The sequence below is a fragment of the Echiichthys vipera genome (assembly GCF_963691815.1).
Source record: "Echiichthys vipera genome assembly, chromosome: 1".
Classification (NCBI taxonomy): domain Eukaryota; kingdom Metazoa; phylum Chordata; class Actinopteri; order Perciformes; family Trachinidae; genus Echiichthys; species Echiichthys vipera.
Window position 1 is genome coordinate 20,438,175 of NC_139826.1, and position 21,958 is coordinate 20,460,132.

At 43.0% G+C, this 21,958-nt stretch overlaps 1 protein-coding gene across 1 annotated transcript in view; it reads left to right on the plus strand.

The window, feature by feature from the left end:
• The window catches only part of LOC310948137 (CUB and sushi domain-containing protein 1-like), a gene marked incomplete at both ends in the record, with an annotated part of 443,680 nt that overhangs the window by 347,880 nt on the left and 73,842 nt on the right, over window positions 1-21,958 (plus strand). The window contains 7 exons of the mRNA XM_083915161.1: window positions 524-718; window positions 14,970-15,086; window positions 15,207-15,320; window positions 19,726-19,821; window positions 19,992-20,195; window positions 20,554-20,678; window positions 20,779-20,875. Coding sequence (XP_083771287.1) covers window positions 524-718; window positions 14,970-15,086; window positions 15,207-15,320; window positions 19,726-19,821; window positions 19,992-20,195; window positions 20,554-20,678; window positions 20,779-20,875 — 948 coding nt within the window. The remainder of the gene's footprint in view (window positions 1-523; window positions 719-14,969; window positions 15,087-15,206; window positions 15,321-19,725; window positions 19,822-19,991; window positions 20,196-20,553; window positions 20,679-20,778; window positions 20,876-21,958) is intronic.

Consider the following 21,958-nt stretch of genomic DNA (forward strand, 5'->3'; position numbering starts at 1 on the left):
AAAAAAAGATTATCTCCTCTGTTGTCTGTCTCCTCACGCTACCTCACACCTCTGTACTTTTGTCATTAATTCACTACCTTTCATCTGCCATCTCTCTAATTAAAATACAACCTCAGTAATCTCCCTGTTTCACTTCCATCTTGCGCTCCACCCTCTCTCTCTGTGTCTGTCGGTTTCCCTCTTAAGCCTAACATCTCATTCTTACTGGGCGATCATAGTGAAGCAAACAAGCTGGCCCATCACCAAGTCATAGAGAGCCAAGACAGGTTTGAGTCTTTTCTTGACTCTCCGATTACTCTTATCTGTTCTTTCATCTCCCAAGGGGGGTGGGGCACTGCACCTTGCACTGCACTACATGTGTGACTGTGGTGCATTGCCAGCTGCTGATATGGGATGTAATGAACTTATCAGATGTATGAATGATAAAGAATTAAAAAATAAAAACATTTTTAGTCTAGTAATATTTTAAATGTATTGGGCCTTGTCTTTGTCCAATTACACAAACTATCTCCATTCTCCACAGAAAAACCAAGAGAGGCCTGTTTTGACCCTGGTAACATTATGAATGCAAGTCGGACAGGATATGACTATAAACTGGGATCCCAGGTCTCCTACAACTGCCACCATGGCTATACAACAGTGGGCGGGGATACCATCACCTGTGTCATGGGGAATGATGGGAAGCCAGTGTGGGACAGAGCTCTGCCATCATGTAAAGGTAGGGGAGACACATCAAGAACTGCATCCTTCCATGTGATCAAATACAGCTGTTCTGCCATAAATGCCTTTGATGCTATGTTTTTGTTTTGATGTGAGACTCACTGGTCCAAGACCTACAATTCTCTGTCAGAAAGTATGTGTGTGTGTGTGTGTGTGTGTGTGTGTGTGTGTGTGTGTGTGTGTGTGTGTGTGTGTGTGTGTGTGTGTGTGTGTGTGTGCGTCTGTGTGTGTGTGTGTGAATGTTTGTGTGATCGTAACATAATGAATGTAAGTTTAACAGCAGCCAGTCCTTCATCAAATAGTCAGTAGGAGTGTATGTGTGTGTGTGTGTGTGTGTGTGTGTGTGTGTTTGTGTGTGTGTGTGCGCCCGTGCGTGTGCGTGTGTGCATGTGTGTATGCGTGTGTGTGTGTGTGTAGTGTGTGTGTGTGTGTGTGTGTGTGTGTGTGTGTGTGTGTGTGTGTGTGTGTGTGTGTGTGTGTGTGTGTGTGTGTCAACATCGGAGACTGAGAGTCTGTCAGGGATTGGAAGGCTGAACCGTCTAAGTGATTGACAGCTCAGAGAGCCAAGGAAGTGACACCTGCCAAACCGCCATTCAGATTGTATGTAATTTTGTGTGTGGGGGGGTCTCTAAAGTAACATCCCCTGGTGCCATATGGGTAAGGAATTCAAATAAGCCACAGAGCAAGGTGGCAGGACAATGAAGGAATTTTAAAATGAGAAGAAGAGACACAAACACACACACACACACACACACACACACACACACACACACACACACACACACACACACACACACACACACACACACACACACACACACACACACACACACACACAAACACACACACACACACACAAACACACACACACACACAAACACACACACACACACACACACACACACACACACACACACACACACACACACACACACACACACACACACAATGCACACTTTTATACCTCTTAACACTTGAAAAAGGCTCCTGTGAAAGCTGTCTTTAATAATGTCTGAGAGACAGCGGGGGGATTGTGGGTTGGGAGAAAACAAAATGAGATAATTGCACTCAGAGTAGCTGTTTGAGAACAGTAATGAATAACAAACAACAAGGAAAAATAAGATCATCAAATAATTTTATCTAATGTTCACATTAATCTAGTTGATTTCAAGATAATACCTGCACTAATCAACTTTAGATCTAATCAGCCTCAAATCTGGACATTTTTTGTCACACTTTTTTTTTTGAATAATCGGTTTTTAAGTTGCAGAATATGATAGAAAATCTGATTTTGAGAAAAGAAAATAAATTTACTCTTTAAAGAAAAAAATATTACTCTATATCTTGAATGTATTAACACATTGTCCTGGTGCACTTGAAGACATTCTGCAGTGTTTCCATCCAACCAGCTATCTGGCCAGGTGAGTCAGTCATTTAGGCCATACTTTAACCAGTGAATCTGTTTTTTATTTGGTCTGATCAATAGCAAGCCAGTTCCTTGATCAGTAAATATGTTAACTGCTAAATTACTTGTATGAGCTAAAATAAGCTATTCCAGTGTTCGGTAACATTAACAGACCGTCTTTGTGGCAACATAAAGGACCTTGTGTCCATTAGCAAATAAGGGTGGCTGAAATTGATTCAGTGTAATATTGAGATGGTTTCTCCCACAATAATGTATTATGAATAGAAGCCAAGTATTGATATTTTAGTCACATTTGAAGGCTATTAATGGAAGACCACATAACGGCCTTCTATCAAATAAAAATGATCTAAAAATACCATAAACTTCATCTAGAATCAATTGATTCACTTATATTTGTAATTGATTTTGACATCATTTTCATATAACGTGTACTTTGTTTCAGCTTGTTACCGCTGATATACAGATTATCTTTATACATTTAAAATGTTTTTTGCCGTGAAATGCACCCCCTCGCATTATAGGTGATATTCTGGATCAGAAGGCTGTTGTTTCGACCTATAGGAGTAGCTTATATACAGGTAACCCAATTAAAAGCACACACTTTTTAACCTATTAATTGCAAGAAAAACTGGAATTATATTTAGGAAACGCTAAGTCAAATTCATTCAACTTGCTCAAAAGATCCATTTAATTCATTTTGTATTTATGGCTGCAGTGTATTTGCACAGAACATACAAAAATGTGTTGTTTTGTGTTCGCTATTATCCAAGTTTGTGATTTAAACTCTTTAAAATAGTTCAAAGACTGTAAGTAACCAATGTTCTGACCGTTGTGGGTTACCTGTATATAAACTACTCCTATAGGTGGAAACAACAGCCTTCTGATCCAGAATATCACCTATAATGCGAGGGGGTGCATTTCACGGCAGGGGTGCTGAAGACGGCACAACACCTGTCCAAAAGTGCGCACACCGGTCTCAGTGGAGCTGCTTCGGGTTGACTGCCGCCGTTATTCTTTTCCATACAGCGTTTTTATCGGCCCCTTTTATTCCACTCTTAAGACTGCCAAAAAAGCACATCTTTAATTTGCTCCATCTCGGATGTCAGGATGCCGATCTCTGTGTCGGAAAGTGTTTATTTTCTTACAAGTGTTTCATCTCTCCGTGTTTGACCTCAGTGGGCGAGGCCCCCGAACCAGGAAAATTTAAGGGCGTAACATGTTAATGACGATCAAATTCAGCCGCCGCATTTATCAAGGCCCGCTCATTCGTACGCTGAGATTGGTCAGATACGAATGTTTCATAAATCACACGTGGGTCCTTTCCTACGACCAATTCTGCGCTCAGATCTGCGCCCGTTTTCACGCAAGGTTGATAAATGAGGCCCCATGTCTCTAAAAGTGGTGTTTTAGTAGTTCTTGATTGACCCAGATTTGTACAGTATTTGGCATGCTCTTGTTGTTTGCTCAGTTTCCTCACAGTGAGATGGACCTGGATTTGGTTATTGGTCCTTTCTGTGTCCCAGATGCATGGATTGATCTGCCACCTACACTACAGGACAGTTCCATAGACTGTATAAAAAATGGATGTATTCTCTCTGTCGAGGTCTCAACTTGATCCAATCGTACTTGCCTATGGTATTCGCCATCTTGTCAGACTTTCACTCCACCTCATTTCCTCTTACCAAAAATGGCATTGATGTGACATTGGGGGGAGTGAGATACATCCATCTAGCTGGCATATAATAAATTAGCCACATTAGCACCACCGCCTGGGAGCTAGGCTAACAGCACACGCTACTAGATAAAAGGGAGTGGAAATCCTACTTTCATTCATATTCATTCATTCATGTTGATATTTTTTTCTGGGACCGGGAGGAAACGGGAGCCATTGCAGGAGCAGGATTCTTTAGAGGGTAGAGAACACAGGAGTCAAGTGCAGGCACTCCCGTGTCAGTCTCTAGTGGCGAACACACCGGCTCTGTGATCAAGTGCAGGCTGTAAGACACCGACCCTCACAGCTGACCCTCCCGATGCTCCAGCTTAGCATCTAGTGTATGTGCCATCGTTAGTAGGCCAACGTTATATTGCAAGTCATGGGGCAAGTGCGGCTATTTAATTAGCTGGCACAACAGAGCTAACACGTTGTGTTCCTAAACCCTCTGTTGGTACAGTTGATCGAATAGAAAACAATCTTATGGAAACACCACCTATGACCGCAGTCCAGGTCGAGATGACAGAGTTAGCATGCTAATCCTGACAACTAGCCTCCGAGGCGAAGTGAGGGCCAGCAGCTAGCTGTCACTCAAGAAGCTGCGCCCCTAATTATTCATAAACTTTAACCTCCAATAAAATAAAATTTAGCCTGCTACAAAAAGAAAATCACCCCCCTGTGTTGTCATTGAGATATGGCCTAAACATACAGACTAGAATTTTTTTGTACCAGAGCTTAAATGGGTTTAATTATGCTCTTAAAATGGCCTATTTAACATTGGGGCCAATGAGAAATTGCTCTATTATGAAACCTGCCCCTAGTGGCCACTGGTTGAACTTCAATCTTTGGCACTTCCTTATCGTATCAACCAGGAAGTTGCTGTGGTGGGGGCTTGGACAGTTCACATAATCAAAACTGAGCAAGTTAACTCAATCCAATCCTACCAAATAATATTGCACTCCTTTCTCTGCTATTGCTCATCAAATTTCTTACCACATAGTTACAGAAGTTTCTGTGTCCGGCTTCCTGCCTGTCTCTCTATCTTTGGGCGGCTCCTGGGCTTTTAGACCAAACTCATTAGACAGGGTGAGACCTCTTTAAATAATACATCCCCACTTACACTTGCTCTGTCTCCTATCTTTTTCCCTTCTCCCTTTCAACCCCCCTCACACTTTCCTCTTTCTCCTCCTATTTCCTTTTCTACGTAACTACTTCTCAGTCACCTCTCTCTCTTTTCCAGCTATTTCCTCCACTCTCTCTCCCTCTTATTCTACCTTCCTCATACCTCCCCTGTCTGTCCGATTTACTCTCTATTTTTCTCTCACAACCCCCCCCCCCTTCTCTCTCTCTCTCTTTCAAGCACACACACACACACAACCCTATCAACAGTCACAGAGAATTCCTTCTTTCTCGCACCAGCTCTTAGTTACCATGGAAACCAATAAAAGAGGGGTTTAAGATGTGATGTGTGTATGTGTGTGTGTGTGTGTGTGTGTGTGTGTGTGTGTGTGTGTGTGTGTGTGTGTGTGTGTGTGTCTGTGTGAGCGTGTGTGGGTAGGAAAAGGATAGAGACACAGAGAGGTATAGTGAGAGAGAAAGACGTAGCTATTACATAGTGCCGCCTAGAGGCAGTATTCACACTAAATACAGAATAACACTTATGCTTATGAATGCAAACACACTTGAATGCTCAATCTTTGAATATACTATATGCTTAAATATCAGTTAAAGAGGAACTTCAAACTGCATTGTCACCTTATCGTGGTGGAGAGGTTTGTGTGTCCCTGTGAAACTCAGGGCTGTGTTGTCTGGAGCCTAGTGCTCCTGGTAGGGTCTCCCATGGCACAGTGGTCTCAGGCGAGGGGCCGGACTAAGAATGGTTCACAAAGACTCTATGGACAAACAACAAAGAGGAAGAGAGACCCTGCCCGGAGGAAGCCCAGGGCCCCCGTCTGGAGCCAGGCCCAGACGGAGGGCTCGCCGGCGAGCGCCTGGTGGCCGGGTTTGCCACGGAGCCCGGCCGGGCACAGCGAAAGTGACGTGGCACCTCCCTCCTCTCCATCCTGTGGGCCCACCACTTTCAGGAGGAACTGCTGGGGTCTGGTGCGCTGCTGCGAGGGTGGCAGTGAAGGTGAGGGGCCTCGACGGACCAGACACAGGCAGTAGAGGCTTGCTCTGGGGACGTGGAATGTCACCTCGCTGTCGGGATGGAACCAGAGCTTGTGCGAGAGATTGAGTGCTACCAGTTAGATCTGGTGGGGCTTACCTCCACACACAGTCTTGGTTCTGGAACCGTACTCCTGGGTAGGGGTTGGACCCCATTCTTCTCTGGAGTTGCCCAGGGTGTGAGGCGCCGGGCGGGTGTGGGGAAACTCACAGACCCCCGGCTGAGCGCTGCGGTGTTGGAGTTCACCCGGGTGGAGGAGAGGGTCACCTTCTTGGGCCGGCGGGTGGTAGGGGGGAAAATTCTGTTTGTTTGTGCATTTGCACCGAACAGCAGTTCACAGTATTCGGCCTTCTTGGAGACACTGAATGGAGTCCTGCATGGGGCTCCAGTAGGGGACTCCATAGTTCTGCTGGGAGACTTCCATGCCCACGTGGGCAATGATGGAGACACCTGGAGAGGCGTGATTGGGAGGAACGGCCTCCCTGATCTAAATCCAAGCTGTCATCTTTTATTAGACTTCTGTGCTAGTCCTGGATTGTCTATAACTAACACCATGTTCGAACTTGAGGAAGTGTACGTGGTACCAGAGCACCCCAGGCCAAAAGTCGATGATCGATTTTGTGATTGTATCATCTGATCTGAGGCCGTATGTTTTGGACACTCGAGCGAAGAGAGGGGCAGAGCTGTCAACTGATCACCATCTGGTGATGAGTTGGGTCAGAGGATGGGGGAAGATTCTGGACAGACCAGGTAAGCCCAAACGAGTAGTGCGGGTGAACTGGGAACGTCTGGAGGAGGCTCCTGTCCGAGTGATCTTCAACTCAAACCCCCGGCGGAGCTTTTCTGGCATCCCTGTTGAGGTTGGGGCTATTGAACCGGAGTGGGCAATGTTCAAAGCTTCCATTGCTGAAGCTGCAGCGGTGAGCTGCGGCCTCAAGGTCTTAGGTGCCTCAAGGGGCGGTAACCCTTGAATACCGTGGTGGACACACGTGGTCAGGGAAGCTGTCCGACTGAAGAAGGAGGCCTTTCGGGATATGTTATCCCAGAAGACTCTGGAGGCAGTTACAAGGTACCGACGGGCCAGAAGGGCTGCCACCTCTGCTGTGTCAGAAGCAAAGCAGTGGGTGTGGGAGGAGTTCGGAGAAGTCATGGAGAAGGACTTTCGGGCGGCACCAAGGTGTTTCTGGAAAACCATTCGACATCTCAGGAGGGGGAAACGGGGAACCGTCCAAGCTGTTTACAGTAAGGACAGGACGCTGATGACCTCAGCTGATGATGTCATCGGGCGGTGGATGAAGCACTTTTAGGAACTCCAACTAACATGCACTCTTTTGTAGTGGCAGAGCTGGAGGCTGATGGGGAATCATTGCCAATATCTCTGTCGGCAGTCACTGAGGTAGTCAAAGAACTCCACAGTGGCAAAGCCCCAGGGATTGATGAGATTCGTCCAGAAACGCTCAAAGCTTTGGGTTTGGAGGGGCTGTCTTGGTTGTCACGTCTCTTCAACATTGCGTGGAAGTCTTGGACAGTGCCAAGGGAGTGGCAAACCGTGTTGCTGGTTCCCCAGAGGGTGTGTGCCAATTACAAGGGTATAACACTACTCAGCCTCCCTGGTAAAGTATACTCCAAGGTGCTAGAAAGGAGGGTTCGTCCAGTAGTCAAACCTCAGATTGAAGAGGAACAATGCGGAAGCTGGGTCATGACCGAAAGAGGTAGTGGGTACAAGCAGCCGAAATGGGTTTTCTCAGGAGTTTGGCTGGAGTCTCCCTTAGAGATCGGATGAGAAGTTCACCCATCCGTGAGCAACTCGGAGTAGAGCCGCTGCGCTTTTGCATTGAAAGGAGCCAGTTTAGGTGGTTTGGGCATCTAGTAAGGATGCCCCCTGGGCGCCTCCCTAGGGAGGTGTTCCAGGCACGTCCAGCTGGGAGGAGGCCTCGGGGAAGACCCAGGACCAGGTGGAGAGATTATTTCTCTACACTGGCCTGGGAACACCTCGGTATCCCCCAGTTAGAGCTGGTAAATGTGGCCTTGGAAAGGGAAGTTTGGGGCCCCCTTCTAAAGCTGCTGCCCCCGCGACCCGACCCTGGATAAGCGGTTGAAGATGAGATGAGATTAGATGAGATGTACACATTATCATGCAACTTCTTGTTTGTATATGATGTTAGTACTAGCAAAGTTTCCAACAAAACACGTATTGTTTATAAAATAAAAGCTAAAATGAGCATTCTATGTGTGTGCTTGGATTTGAAAGTTTAGTTTTGCTGAATTATCTCACCGCTCCATGACCTTGACATAATAGGCAAGACTCTGGCTTCTACTACATTTAAGTATCTAGGTATGTCAGCTTTTGTGCCAAATAAAAATAGCAGAAGACCAACTAATTGTAGCCCCTCAATCATAGCTGCTGGTTGTGTCAGAATTATTAAACCTGAAAAACAGCGTCGCACACGAACAAGATTTATTCCACTGCAGTGGCAATGAAGACAACACATGGGCCTGCTGATTACTGTGCTATATTTAGTTTAACAAGATATTTAAGGCTGACCTTCAGTCATGTTTACAGTGATCAACTGCATGGCTAAGGCCGCGTACTGACACACACCAGTGAACCTTTTATATTAGAGCTCCTAGTGCAGCTACAAGTACCCTTACTCTCTCAAAGGGCCATCAGTGTGCTTCTAGAGACTGTCAACATCTGCCGCTTTCGAGTGGAGAAACAGAGACTGAGAGTAGCTGCTCATAGCAGCCACCTCACCTCATACAGTCAGCGCTTCCTTACTACTCTGTTGCATGGGAAGGAAGGTTCTAGCAGAATTTGAGGGTGTCATTACCCTTAAAGTGTGCATATGTTGGATTCACAGAAGTCCACAGCTGGTCATGTTCTTTGGCAGTGTGTGTCTATGAGTTTGTACGCTTATATTATCACAATATCTTGTGTTCTATTTATTAAGACCCAAATACAGTTTGTTACTGAGATTATGTTTTCGATTGTCGAAACTTAAATTGTTTTCTTCACTCTGAAGTTGAACCTTGTGACCCAAGAGCGTAGAATGCTTGTGAGGATTTTTGTTGTTTGCATTGTAAGTCAGAATGATTGAAAATGCTATCTTTGTATCCTTAAGTCTGTCAAATGTCAATCTGAAGAAGCATGTAAGAAAAACAGAAATTCCAGTATCATTTCAGCTCTCTTTACAAATATTGTTTTCATTCACAAATTGTTTCCAGTCTCTCCCATTTTACCATTCTTTAGTTACTGTTACATTTCCATAAATGACACCCAATGCTTCCTTCACAGTTGTATAACCTTAAAAGCCTTCTGGTGGCTCAAAGCGTATCATTTCCTTATAGGCGTTACATTTGGAACATCTGTTGGAAGTGGTTCATAGGCAGTTACTTAACCATTAAAATAAATCTATCAAACATGGTAGAGTACAAGCGACCAGAATTAATTAGCGACTGGTGAGTTTGATATGACTGTTGTTGTACTAGGGGAATTAGTGTTGTACAATGGTCCATTATTCTGACTTTAACATGTGAACTAATAGAGTACTTATAATTTTACCCATTATCAATATCTTCTACATGGTGATTATATGATCACTGGCCATGTTCCTGTTATCAATTAAGAATAATGAATCCCAGCTTTCAGTTGAACATTTACAGTTTGTTAATTATTACTAGGTATTCAAAATGTTTCATTGTACTGTTTTAGTGCTTTAACATTGGCCATTACCCCTGTTTGCTGAGGAGGTCTTCTGCTGCTGTAAATGTTTATTTTACGTGTGTGTGGCTTGTTGATAGGCTGGAGAGTGGCAGAATGCTGTTCTGTTTCTGTCCAAGCCTTAACAATGGTAGCAGTTTTGGGCCCCAGCCCGATTTAAAAAAATGAAATTTCCACTGCTTTTTTATACAGAGGATGGCAACCACACATCACGATACACAGCCCATTTATTATTCATGACATTACACCGACTATAACGTCTGCATTTAAAAAAGTCAATGAATGAAAAAAACACAAGTACCAGAAGTAGTGTTCAAAAAATATGTCGCATATGCATTACTGTATATGGCAAAACCATTTTTTTCCTGAGATATCAAGGTATTTTATTCTCTCATTCTCTTTCATTATTAATGTAAATGAACTCTATCGTGTTAGTGTTTGCTTAAGAGTTTGAGGTTATGTATATTGTTGTGATGAATATACTCTCTGAGTAGTGGTTGGTGGTGGTTTTGAAGAACTGCGACTCCACTTTAAAAGTTTAGGACATTTCCTACATATTTTCCTGTACTCACACTACCACCCCAAAGCATTGCAGTGTGTCTCTGTGAATTTGCATATTTGTGAGAGAGGAAAAGGCAAATGAGACACAGACAGTGAGAGATAGGATTACAAAAGTGTTGTGTATGTGTGTTCTTGTGTATGCGTGTGGATGATCAAAGCGCATGGATGTGTGAGAGAAAGAGAGTGACTTGCATGGCATTTTTTTGCATCTATTTGTGTGTGTGTCAGAGGATGCGAGTGATCAAAGCCCATGTGTGTGAACGCTTTTGATAAGGCTGACACCTAGAGCCTAGAGCAGCACCAATGGGGGACTGTGGGTAGATCAAGACAAGACCTCTAGACCTGAGGGTTTGTATGAAGCAGCACAACACAAATCAATCCGAAAAAATATCAATCGATAAAAGTGCACAGGATCAGGAGGAGAGGAAAGAAAGAGGGTGATTACTCTGATGCTTTAGGAAACAAGAAGAAAGTAGGAAGGGATAAGATTGGGGAAGAGAAGGAGGAGTGTGTGGGAGTACAACAACTGTCTAGCTTTAAGGAGCAGAAACCAAACCAGGTTTTCTATATTTTTCCAGGCATTTAAATTGTTTTTTACTGAGCAAGCCTTAGCCTAGAACACGGGCACAGTCTTAGTGTCCACACTCACAGCCTCATAGGCTTTGACAAGGGCTCAGGGCTGTCCCACTATGAAATCAGGAAGCTCTTGAGGTCTCTCCGGTGTACTTTTTGAGCCCTTTAAGCTGGTATGCTGAAGAGGAATTACCCTCAAGCAGATGTCCGAAATCATGCAATCACAGTAAGATAGTAAGATAATGACAATTATCATGCCTTACTAGTTTGTATTTGTTGCGGTCCCTTCTGGTGCTCTTTGAAGCCTTATTTCAGGAGACAAAAGTACGTTTGTGAAAGGCAAGAAATTGTTGTTGTTTTTTTTATCCCATTTGAATTGTGCAATGGATGAGAGATGTATTTCAGAGAGTGGTTTCAGGCAAAACTAATATTATCTTTTAAATGGACAAATATCATATGTGTAATATGATGTTTGTCAATGTCAAATTGACATCACCCTGCTTGCTACATAGGTAGATAACTATGCTATGTCAGTTCCACACACAGATGGATCTTTTAAATGGACAGACATCACATGGGTTATTAATGGCACAACTCAAAAATAATTTGTGTCTTGCCATTCATTACCACACATTTTTTCCAAAATAAGGTTCCACGGTGGACCACCAGAAGAGGAAGGAGTACACCTCTCTTTATGACCCAGGCAAGATATTAATAATTATTAAAAAGTGCTGTCCGCTTTCTCATACAGCATTTTATCCTCTGCACCCTAGTGCTCATACATTTTCACTGAGCACAGAGGTGATGATAATTAAAGTCTGACAGGGATCACAGCTGATACCGTGGATGGACATTGGGACTTGGCCACAGAGGTACACACTATGCACACCAGCAACTAAAAAGAGACAAGAAGAGAGGCCTGAAGAGGGGAGAAAAGAAGCGATAAGAATGAAACGTATGTGTGTTTCTGTGGTGGGGGGATGACGTTGACAGATGCGCTTGTTGCTGCTGTTCTGTTCACATACACACCACACGCACATTCACACTTTCACTAATTTCATCGACCTCTGCTGTCCTAACCTGCAGTATAAATGTGCACACACCCACATGCTGTTTACACACAAGCTTTTTAACTCTCTTGGGGGTGCTGATGGCTAAAGCTACTGTTAGGACTGATTCTGGTGGGTCATGCAATGGTAGTAGGGATTAATAGGCTTTTTGAAATTGCAGTGCACTGATACAGGAGATCCCACACTGTGCATTGGCTCAGCACTACGTAAATTAATTCAGTAAAGTTTTTATCCTGCTGGGTTTTTGTCAAGAGGAAAGAACTATTCTGAGGAGGGTGCAGCAAAGCTGCTATCTCAGTTTTATAAAGCTGTGTGTGTATATATATATATTTTTTTTTAATAAAAGTGGCCAGGTTCATATATTTGTGTGTGTGTGTGTGTGTGTGTGTGTGTGTGTGTGTGTGTGTGTGTGTGTGTGTGTGTGTGTGTGTGTGTGTGTGTGTGTGTGTGTGGTGTGTGTGTGTGTGTGTGTGTGTGTGTGTGTGTGCATAAATGTGTGTGCGTGTGTCTTATATAGCTATTTTGGTTGTTTTTAATTTGGTTTTTATACGTTTTAATCTGATCTACATTTGATATTACCAAATACTGCTGTTGCATATTAGCTTCTGCTAGTGCCATAATTCATTGTCTGCCATCAGTCAGTTAAAAACATCTCTACTTTTAAAATACATTTTCCATTAATTTAAGATGATGAATTATGTGGTTACAATTGGAGTCGATTTAGAAACACAGCTAGATCTTTGGTTGGACATTATTTGCACGCACAAATAAATATGCACACATGTACACACACAGATAAAAATCACTATATTTTGACATTATATAACAAAGCCTTGGAGCCTCAAGGGTCCAAGTGATATTTGGGGACAACATGAATTTTCTGCTAAACTAAACAACTTCGGAGTCAAATGCAGCCAGTTGGATTTTTCGGGAAAAAAACAAAAAAAAAACATAAGAATAACAGATTAGAGTGGTGATATGCTCGCCAGCTTTGAGTGCAATGGGCAGTTCTCCCAGTAGCAGGCGGGGGGAAAAAAGAGGCACACGATGTGGGAATGTTTGATTTCAGCATCATGGCTCTAAATGATTGAAGCAACAAAGGGAATGAAACTGTTTGGGCACTGTTTCCATAAGTGTTAGTTTCTATACATTTACCTTAGTTCTACATTAGCTACAGTATACACTGTAGTCCATAATTATCTGTACATTAATGTGTTTGTAATGTTATGGTTTTGTATCATGGGTGTTGCCCTTTTTACAGTCCTCCAATGCAGACCAAGTTTAGAACATTTGCAGCACAACAATGATCCTAATTTACAGACAAGACACCCAAGGAGTATTTTATGACCTAACACAAGCTTGTTACTCTGGGAACAAGTCAAATCTGCTGAGCTCATGTTTCATTTGGGAATTAGTCTGGCGATGCCAGGCTTGAAGAATGTGCTTCTCTCACCAGTTCAGTCACCTGACTTCAGTCCAACTGATCATACTTTTCAGGAAATAAACAATAAGTGAATCTGGCTGCTGTACAGGCCTTGCAGAGCATCGCTAGGGAAGATAGCAAGTGTATGCTTATATCTGTAGGCTTTAGACTTCAGTCAGTCACTCATTTATTTATTAAAATTTGTATTTATTCAGGGGAGTTTCAGTGAGAGCCATGATCACATTCACATAGTTGCAAACATTCACATCTGGAAGCTCAACAGCACATCAGCACAATCCAATGTCTGATCTATGGGTCACTTAGCAGCTTTGATGAGATTTTTATGAGTGAGGGGTAAGTGTTCTCCTCTGCTTGAGAAAAGTTAAGAAAATACATTTAGAAATTGCTGAAATCCCTATAAGGTTAATTTAATGTAAATGTATACACCCTCAAATATAAGCTGAATGTCACCACTTCAAACTTCAATGGCATGTGCAAAACCACAAAGGGTTGTGGTTGTGAGGGGTTCCCAGCATGCACTAGGTGAAAGGCAGTCCATCACGACTGACACAAACATTCACCTTCACCTTAATATCAGTGGACAATTTTTTTCAGTTTTCTGGTTCGCCTAACCTGCGCTGTTTAGTGGCTGGCACTAAGGTAATTACTACTGAGTCACCCTATAAAGTGATTCCCAAACAAACAGGACTAGACCTTATCTAGGCTACCTTTAGGGATTACTTATTTAGGTTTTAGTAGATATTAAAAGGGAATTAATTAGTATTGGTTTAGGGTATTTATGTTGTCCATTTCTGTATTGAGCCATCTTTCAAATCATACCGTCATTTTCTTTCCATCCCACGTCTGGCCAGGTCACTGCAGCCACATGCACATTTATAATGGGCAAAAAAAGTACAATCACCAAAGTGCATTATTAACTCGGCGAGCATCAGTTTGAGTTTAAAATTGATCCACTACATAACTCAGAGTGCCCTATTTGTTCGGTGTTGAATGCTCATACACAGTATTCTGCTTCGTCTTCATTCTTTTACTTAAGTTGTGTGTCTACATTTTGTCTGCTGAGGTTTCCATAGAATATATTGAAGGCTAATTAAATTATCCCTCCCTCTCATTGCAACCTTATTTTAAAACATCTGCACAAAGTTGCACCTACTTTAGTGGATAATTAGGGTGAATAATTTGTACCCCGCCTGATGTCAGCTAGGATCGTCTCCAGCCCCCCCGCAACCCCGACAGAGACAAGCGGTTGAAGATGGATGGATGGATGGAATTTCCCACACATGGCCCTTTGCAAATTGTGTGAACATTGTTAGGTGTAGGACATCTGCACCTATATCATCCTGCCATTTACACAATCCTTCCCTAAATGCATTATGCATAAAGAAGAGAGAACTGATTTTACAGAAGATAGTCGGGCAGAGTACCGTTTGTGAATGAGTCTGATCTCGCAAAACTCTTTGGCCTCTCTTTTTGCAAAATATGCACCGTGTAAAACATGTAAACAGTACCTAAATGTCGCTTATAAATTAGTTTTTATTTTATTTAATAACTTTTCCCTTTCTCTGTCTCTCTATAGCTCCATGTGGAGGACAGTATGGTGGATCTGAAGGGGTTGTTTTGTCTCCAAACTATCCTCTGAATTACACTACAAGACAGACTTGCTCCTACTACATCACTGTGTCCACACAGTTTGGTAAGTACATAAATGATCACATTAAACATTCTTACAATTAATTTGTAATTAAAACCCCAACACAAAAGCTAATTGATATCTTTTTTTGTCTTTGTCATCCTGCCTGTTCATCTTCTTCAGTGGTGTTTGGTCAGTTTGCTGTTTTCCAGACAGCAATGAATGACTCAGTGGAGCTGTTTGATGGAGCTAATGAGAATGCTCGATTGCTGAGCTCCTTGGCTGGGTCACATTCAGGTGAGTCTCCTATTGGCTGAGAATAGTGTCAAACACAGCTGAAGGCATGTTATAAAATAAAAGAAAATTACGAATATAACTATGGTTATATGAATCCTGGATGACTGCCAGAGGCTGGGCTTAACACTGGATATCTTCTGTCTCACGCATGCACCGGTCGAGTATTAATATCAACAAAGTCACATGTGACCTCCGTTGACCCCCGGCTCAGGTCTAAGTTCTGGTGTCATCCGCAAGATCACTTCCAACAGAATCTTCTTGCGGTTCACGAGATTTTGTGTGACCTGGATTCATAAAACCGTAGTTACATTCATAACTTTCGTTCTATTCCGTCCTTACTGACCGCCGGGGGCGGTGCTTTACACTAGATGACTCATATCAACATAGTCACGAGGAATCCGGAATACCCACCTATCTGGATGAGGGGGAGGGAGTCAGTCGGAGAACTGTGCCCAATGGATGGGGGGTAGCCACATCCACACTGTGATATTGGAAAGAGAATGTGCTTGGTGATGCCCATGAGGCTGCAGCACATATGACCTCCAAGGGCACTCCTCTCAGGACAGCCCATGATGTTGAAACACTCCTAGTAGAGTGGCATTGTACTCCAGATGGTAAAGACATGCTGCTTGACCCATATGCCGAGGCTATGACGTCCACAATCCAGTGGACTAGGTCCACCGGGACGAAATCATCCCAGAGTCTTTTTCGGCTCTAGTAACGGCTCCATCCTTTTGGATTGCTTTTGGTAATCGACTTGAATGGACTTCACTATGAGAGGAGCTGGTACCTGGGCCAGTAGGTAAGTCTTTCAAAACAGTCTTTTAATAAACTCAGGGTTCACTCATTGTTTTTGGTGCTTTGTTTTATGTGAAGGGACTCTTATCATGCTACTGCAGAGTTTTTTTCTTTTTGTGAGCACTATTAGTGGTGAAAAAAGACATTTTAATGCGTTCACCTTAATGCCTGGAGCTAATCAGTGTTAGCCATGTCCGTAGGCTCTAAGGGTCTGCACCAGGCACAACAGATCAGCGCTATCACCCCCCTCTCCTAATTGGGGTTCAACCATGCCAGTCGGATAGGCTGATTGAGGTGCGAGCATGCCAGCACCTTAGGAAGAAAAGCTGTGTTCGGCCACAAAGTAACACCAGAGCCATCCAAGTTCCACCTCAAGCATGAATTGCTCACAGACAAGGCGTGCAGCTCACCGACACGCTTTACTAAAGTGATGGCAAGGGGGAAACAGTTTTGGTAGACAACCACCTCAGCTCTGCCTGTGCCAAAGGTTTAAAAGGTGGCGAGCATATGGCTTCCAACACCAGGGGCAGGTCCCATGCAGGAGCTCTAGGGGCACTAGGAGGGCGCAATCTCAGCGCCCCTTTCAAGAAGAGAGATACCAGCCTGTGGCTCCCCACTGTGCCATTGTCGATCCTGGCATGCTGCGATGAAATAGCAGCCACATACACCCTCAGGGTAGAAGGAGACCGATCACTATCTAGGAGCTATTGCAGAAACTTAAAAATGGTAGGCACAGAGCAGTGCACTGGATCAACGTTCTCAACTGAAGACCAGTTGGGAAATGTTTTCCACCTTTTTTGATACTGCAGATGGGTAGAGGGTGCTCTGGCACTCAAAAAGTTCTCCTGACAGGCTTTCCGCTCAGCAGCAGGTTAGGCCCTGCAGCGGCCAAACCCAAAGCTGAAGGCGAAAAGGTTTGGAATGCCAAATCCCATCCCCCAGCTGTGACAAGAGGTCTGTCCTCTTTGGAAGGCGACAAGGTGTCCATCAACAAAGATATGCAGCGGGGTAAACCAGGCAGGCCTGAAGAGGGCCACCAGGAGAAGCCTGTGACCCTGAGAAGCATTTGGAAGATCAGGGGAAGTGGTGGGAAGGCATAGAGAAGGCTGTCCGGCCATGCATCTGCCAGAGCATCTTGATTTAGAGGGCTGGTCGTCTCCATTAAGTAGAACCAGAGAGGGCAGTGGGCCGACTCTTCCAAGGCTCACCCTTTCAATAAAATGGTAGTTAACCGCAGCGCCAAGCTCAAGCTCCTGCTAGCGTCCTTTCAGGGCAGCCTGAGCGAGAGCACTCCGCTAACCATGAACACATGACCCGAAAACAGTGATCAATGCTTCTGTGAGAGGGGGCCTGTACTCACCAATCCTCTTCAAAGGACAGCTTGTCTCAGTCTCTGGAGAGATACGCAACTCCAACCTCGAGATCACGAGGCTACAAGCGACGCGACAAATATTTAATAATATAGAGGTTTAGCTAAAGCTAATGATACCGCAGTAACAAGTGTTGACCTGCAAAGCGAGAAGATGAAAAACAAGTGATCTCTTGGATGACACTGGAACTCACCTGTGCATGCGTGAGACAGAAGATATCCAGTGTTAAGCACTGCCTCTGGTGGTCAGTAAGGATGAAATAGAACTGCTGTTTGATTGGTTTGTGTGTTTTCTCTTATTGTTTGAAAAGCTTTTCAGTTGTGATGTTTTAAAGTTTTCCCCTGTTTTACTGTGTCTGTGCTCCTGAGCACATCTTTGCAACAGAAAAATAATGAAAATGTCTATGAGAAAGCAACTCTTGGGGTTTGTAGAACACAGCACCAGTGGTCGTTATCACAATTTATTTGACAGTGATGTATTTGGTGAAAATCCATTATTGGTTATCTTTACAAGAAGAAATCAGCAGTGGAAAGTGCCTCACCGGGGCCATACAATATAAAGCAGTGATGATACTCCTTAACACAATCCTCCCTGGGTTTCCTTATTCTCCAAATCCTCTCAGCCTGGCGACATTTTACATTGCTACATAGTAACACACCCAGCATTAAATGAGATTCAGAGATGAGGCAAAATCTATATAAATGACATAAGAAGGAAATATGAAGAAATATTGATAACATAGTTTTTGACAAACTGTGCTCTCATTGCCTCAGCGTTACGTCTTCTTCTGTTTTGTGTCATGACCAGGGGGCATGCTGCAGGGAAATCCCACTGGAATTGACATTTAGTTTCATTCTGTAGAAATGTGTGCCTTTAAAAGGTTTTCTTTGTAATGTTTATTCAGTTGTTTGCTTGTAGACTTATGAGAAAACTGTTAAATAAAGGACTACAACTGCCAGTATTGAAGTATGGTAGCGTTTCCTGATAAAACACCAATCAAAACAGATAAAACAAACATATCAAACATATCATATCTACAAATAAATGATAGTTCCCTAGAGCATGACTTTCTATTATTACACTAAGGTTAACATTGCTTTTTATTCACTTTTTCCTTCATTGAGTGGACTGATGAGCTTATTTTAACATAATATTAAGTAGGAGGCAGTCACAGGTTTTGTTTGGCTGACTATAGCTGCACATTATGCAATTTATTTATTTCCAGCTACTATCCATCTAAGTTAGTTTGACGGCAAGAGGCCAGTTTATGTAATGTAGAATGGGTGGCTTATTTCTTAAAATTAATTTGAGTTGGAAATTCTCCTTTTGGCTAAAACTGGCAGCGAAGAATGAAACACACCAGGCTTTACAAAATAATGTTAGCTGCATCATTATCCTATCACACATACATGCCCACATATACTTGCACACACATACACACAGGCAAACAGCTTTATAGCACATTGTTCCAGCTAACTGACTGATTATCCTGACAAACAAACATATTAACACACACACGCTTACCAAACTTACACATACACACACATCCGGACGCAGCTAATGACGGTTCTAAATGTCAGCCACACCAGACCATGTTTTTCTCATTTATCACTGTTACTTGGTTTTGCATGTGTATGTGCGCACATATACATCTCTGTGTGTATGAGCCTGTGAGTTGATGTTTGTTTTTCTTGCAATCTTATTCTTTCAGGACCAAATTTGAGCGCACAGTGAAAATAATGCAGATTAAGTAGTTAAATTAAATAAGTCACAAACTTCTGGTTTCACACGGGACACAAACTGCAGTCTCCTGTTTGAAAGTCCTGTATTTGTTTGAGCTATACATCCACCCCAACCTCCTCCCTATGCAGAACATGCCCCTGCTTATACCACATCACATGACTTATGGTGCAGTTGTTCTCAGTGTCTAATATTGCGTATACGAATATTGCAAGTGCCTTGTGTGTTGGTATCCAATGTCAAGGATCGAGTGTTGGTATTTGACTTTGATGAGAATGGTCTGAATGTAAAGCAGTATAGTTTAATGTATGGGAATAAGTGTCTTGTGGGGAAAAAGCGGAAAAAACAATTGCTATGTACTTTCAGGAGAGAAAATTAGGAGTTTATCATTAAGTTTTTATCATTAACATGCATATAGAAGTGATCTTGTGTGTGCGTGTGTGCGTGTGTGCATGTGTGCGTGTGTGTGCGTGCGTGTGGCATAATGTCTGTCCCAGGAGAGACATTGCCATTGGCAACTTCCAATCAGATCATGCTGCGGTTCAATGCTAAGAGTGGCCAGTCAGCTAGAGGCTTTCACTTTGTCTTCCAAGGTAACTCTCACTCTACTTTTCTCCCTGTCTTTTTTTCTCTCACATGCATTCACACAATAAGTTGCATTGAATTTATATTCAACATGAAAGTCTCTCTACTGATAACTATATTTCTGTATTTTCTTTACTCCCCTAATTTTCATATTATTTATTCACCATCATGGTTGTAGCTGTACCTCGCACCAGTGACAGTCAGTGCAGTTCGGTGCCAGAGCCTCGGTACGGCAGGCGGATCGGTTCAGAATTCTCAGCTGGCTCTGTGGTTCGGTTCGAGTGCAGTCCAGGGTATTTACTGAAAGGAGCCAGTGCTATCTGGTGCAAGGCTGTGCCAGGTGCCCTCGCACAGTGGAATGCAACAACCCCAACCTGTATAGGTAAAGTTAACCGACCCCGAAATGTGTGTAGAATGTACCTGTCTGTGAATCATCCGCTGCCATGAGAGTTGGGATTTTGACATTCATTTTAACAAACTATGACATTAATTCTAACAAACTAAATGTATGCCTGCATGAAATCTCTCTTTGCTGAGAAACAAACAGCTTCGACTGTCACATTAGTTTATACCAAAATAATGTTTATCATATTTACTCTCTTCGGCTCCCTGTAGTGGTAATTTTGAATACCATATTGGCCCAGGGTATGCTGGGCAATATTTCGACAACCTGTCTTATCTGTTAGCTATTTAGTTAATAAACGGTGCCAAGAAATGCATATTTTATGTCTCCATTCTAGTTCCCTGCAGTGGCAATTTGACTGAACGTCGTGGTACAATACTGTCTCCTGGCTATCCTGAGCCCTACCCAAACAGTCTCAACTGTCTATGGAGGATCCTTGTCAGTGAAGGGGCTGGGATACAGGTACAACATGTATACACTTTTAAATAAATATAGAACTTTGAATGATGCACATAAACTTAAAGGTTGTTGTGTTCATTTACTTTCATTGTTTGCTATTTAGATTCAAGTGATGACGTTTGCTACTGAGCACAACTGGGACTCTCTGGAGATCTACGATGGAGGAGACATGACAGCTCCTAAATTAGGTTCATTTTCTGGTATGACAATATGCTCACACACGCATGCATGCACACATGCACGAACACACACACACACACACACACACACACACACACACACACACACATACACACACACACACACACAAACACATGGACACATGGACACATGGACACGGACTCACAAACACTCCAGAGATCTATGATGGATGGGATATGACAGCTCTTAAACTATAGATACACAAATATATAGATTGACAGACACTCACAAAAACACACACACACACACACACACACACACACACACACATAATTCATACATCTGTGATGAATTAGATATGACAGGTCTTGTGTTATATTGCAATACCAAAAGCATGATTTATAGCTTAAATAAATGATAAATGTTTAAGAAAATACACCAGAATTCGTCAGATTTCCAGGCAGTCAGTGAAAGGAAGAGTAGAAAGGAGGGAAGGAAGGTTTAGTGAAGGGTGGAAGAAAAATAGGGAAAAAGAGGGAGAGGAAGAAGACAGAGGGATAAAGAATGGTCTAACCTTTTACAATTTCCCAGTGGAGCTTCCCCTGTGACCTGCCCCAAGCACATACCTGTCACACACCTATCACACATAAAACATGCCGCCCATAGGGCAACACATGCACACACGCACACAAGTGACAGTGCCCTTCTCAAGAAAGCACACTGGGGAGCTGCCCACTATAACCACGGTGATCTAATGTTGGCCACTGAGCAGCTTCACTGGGGCAGATCAGGTTTGCTTCACATAAGGACTCCAAAATTCAAGCTGTCCTTGGAGGGCGAGGGGTCATTCACCTTCTCTACACATAATGTTCCAGCTGCTCTTTCTTGGGATTCAAACATAAATGAAGAGATTTTTGGCTTAGCAAGACTGATAGAAAATCACAGAGGTTAAGACAGAGAACACAACGTATATCCAACATATCAAGACTTTTATGGAAACTTAATATTTTGACATCCTTTCTTTTTAAATTTGTGGAACTGTATGTTATGACTGGTCATGTGGCCATCCTGGTGGTTTTAAGTCTCCAGTGTCGCTTAGGTAAAAATCTTGTGATTTGATGAAAACCATCTCAACGTAATTT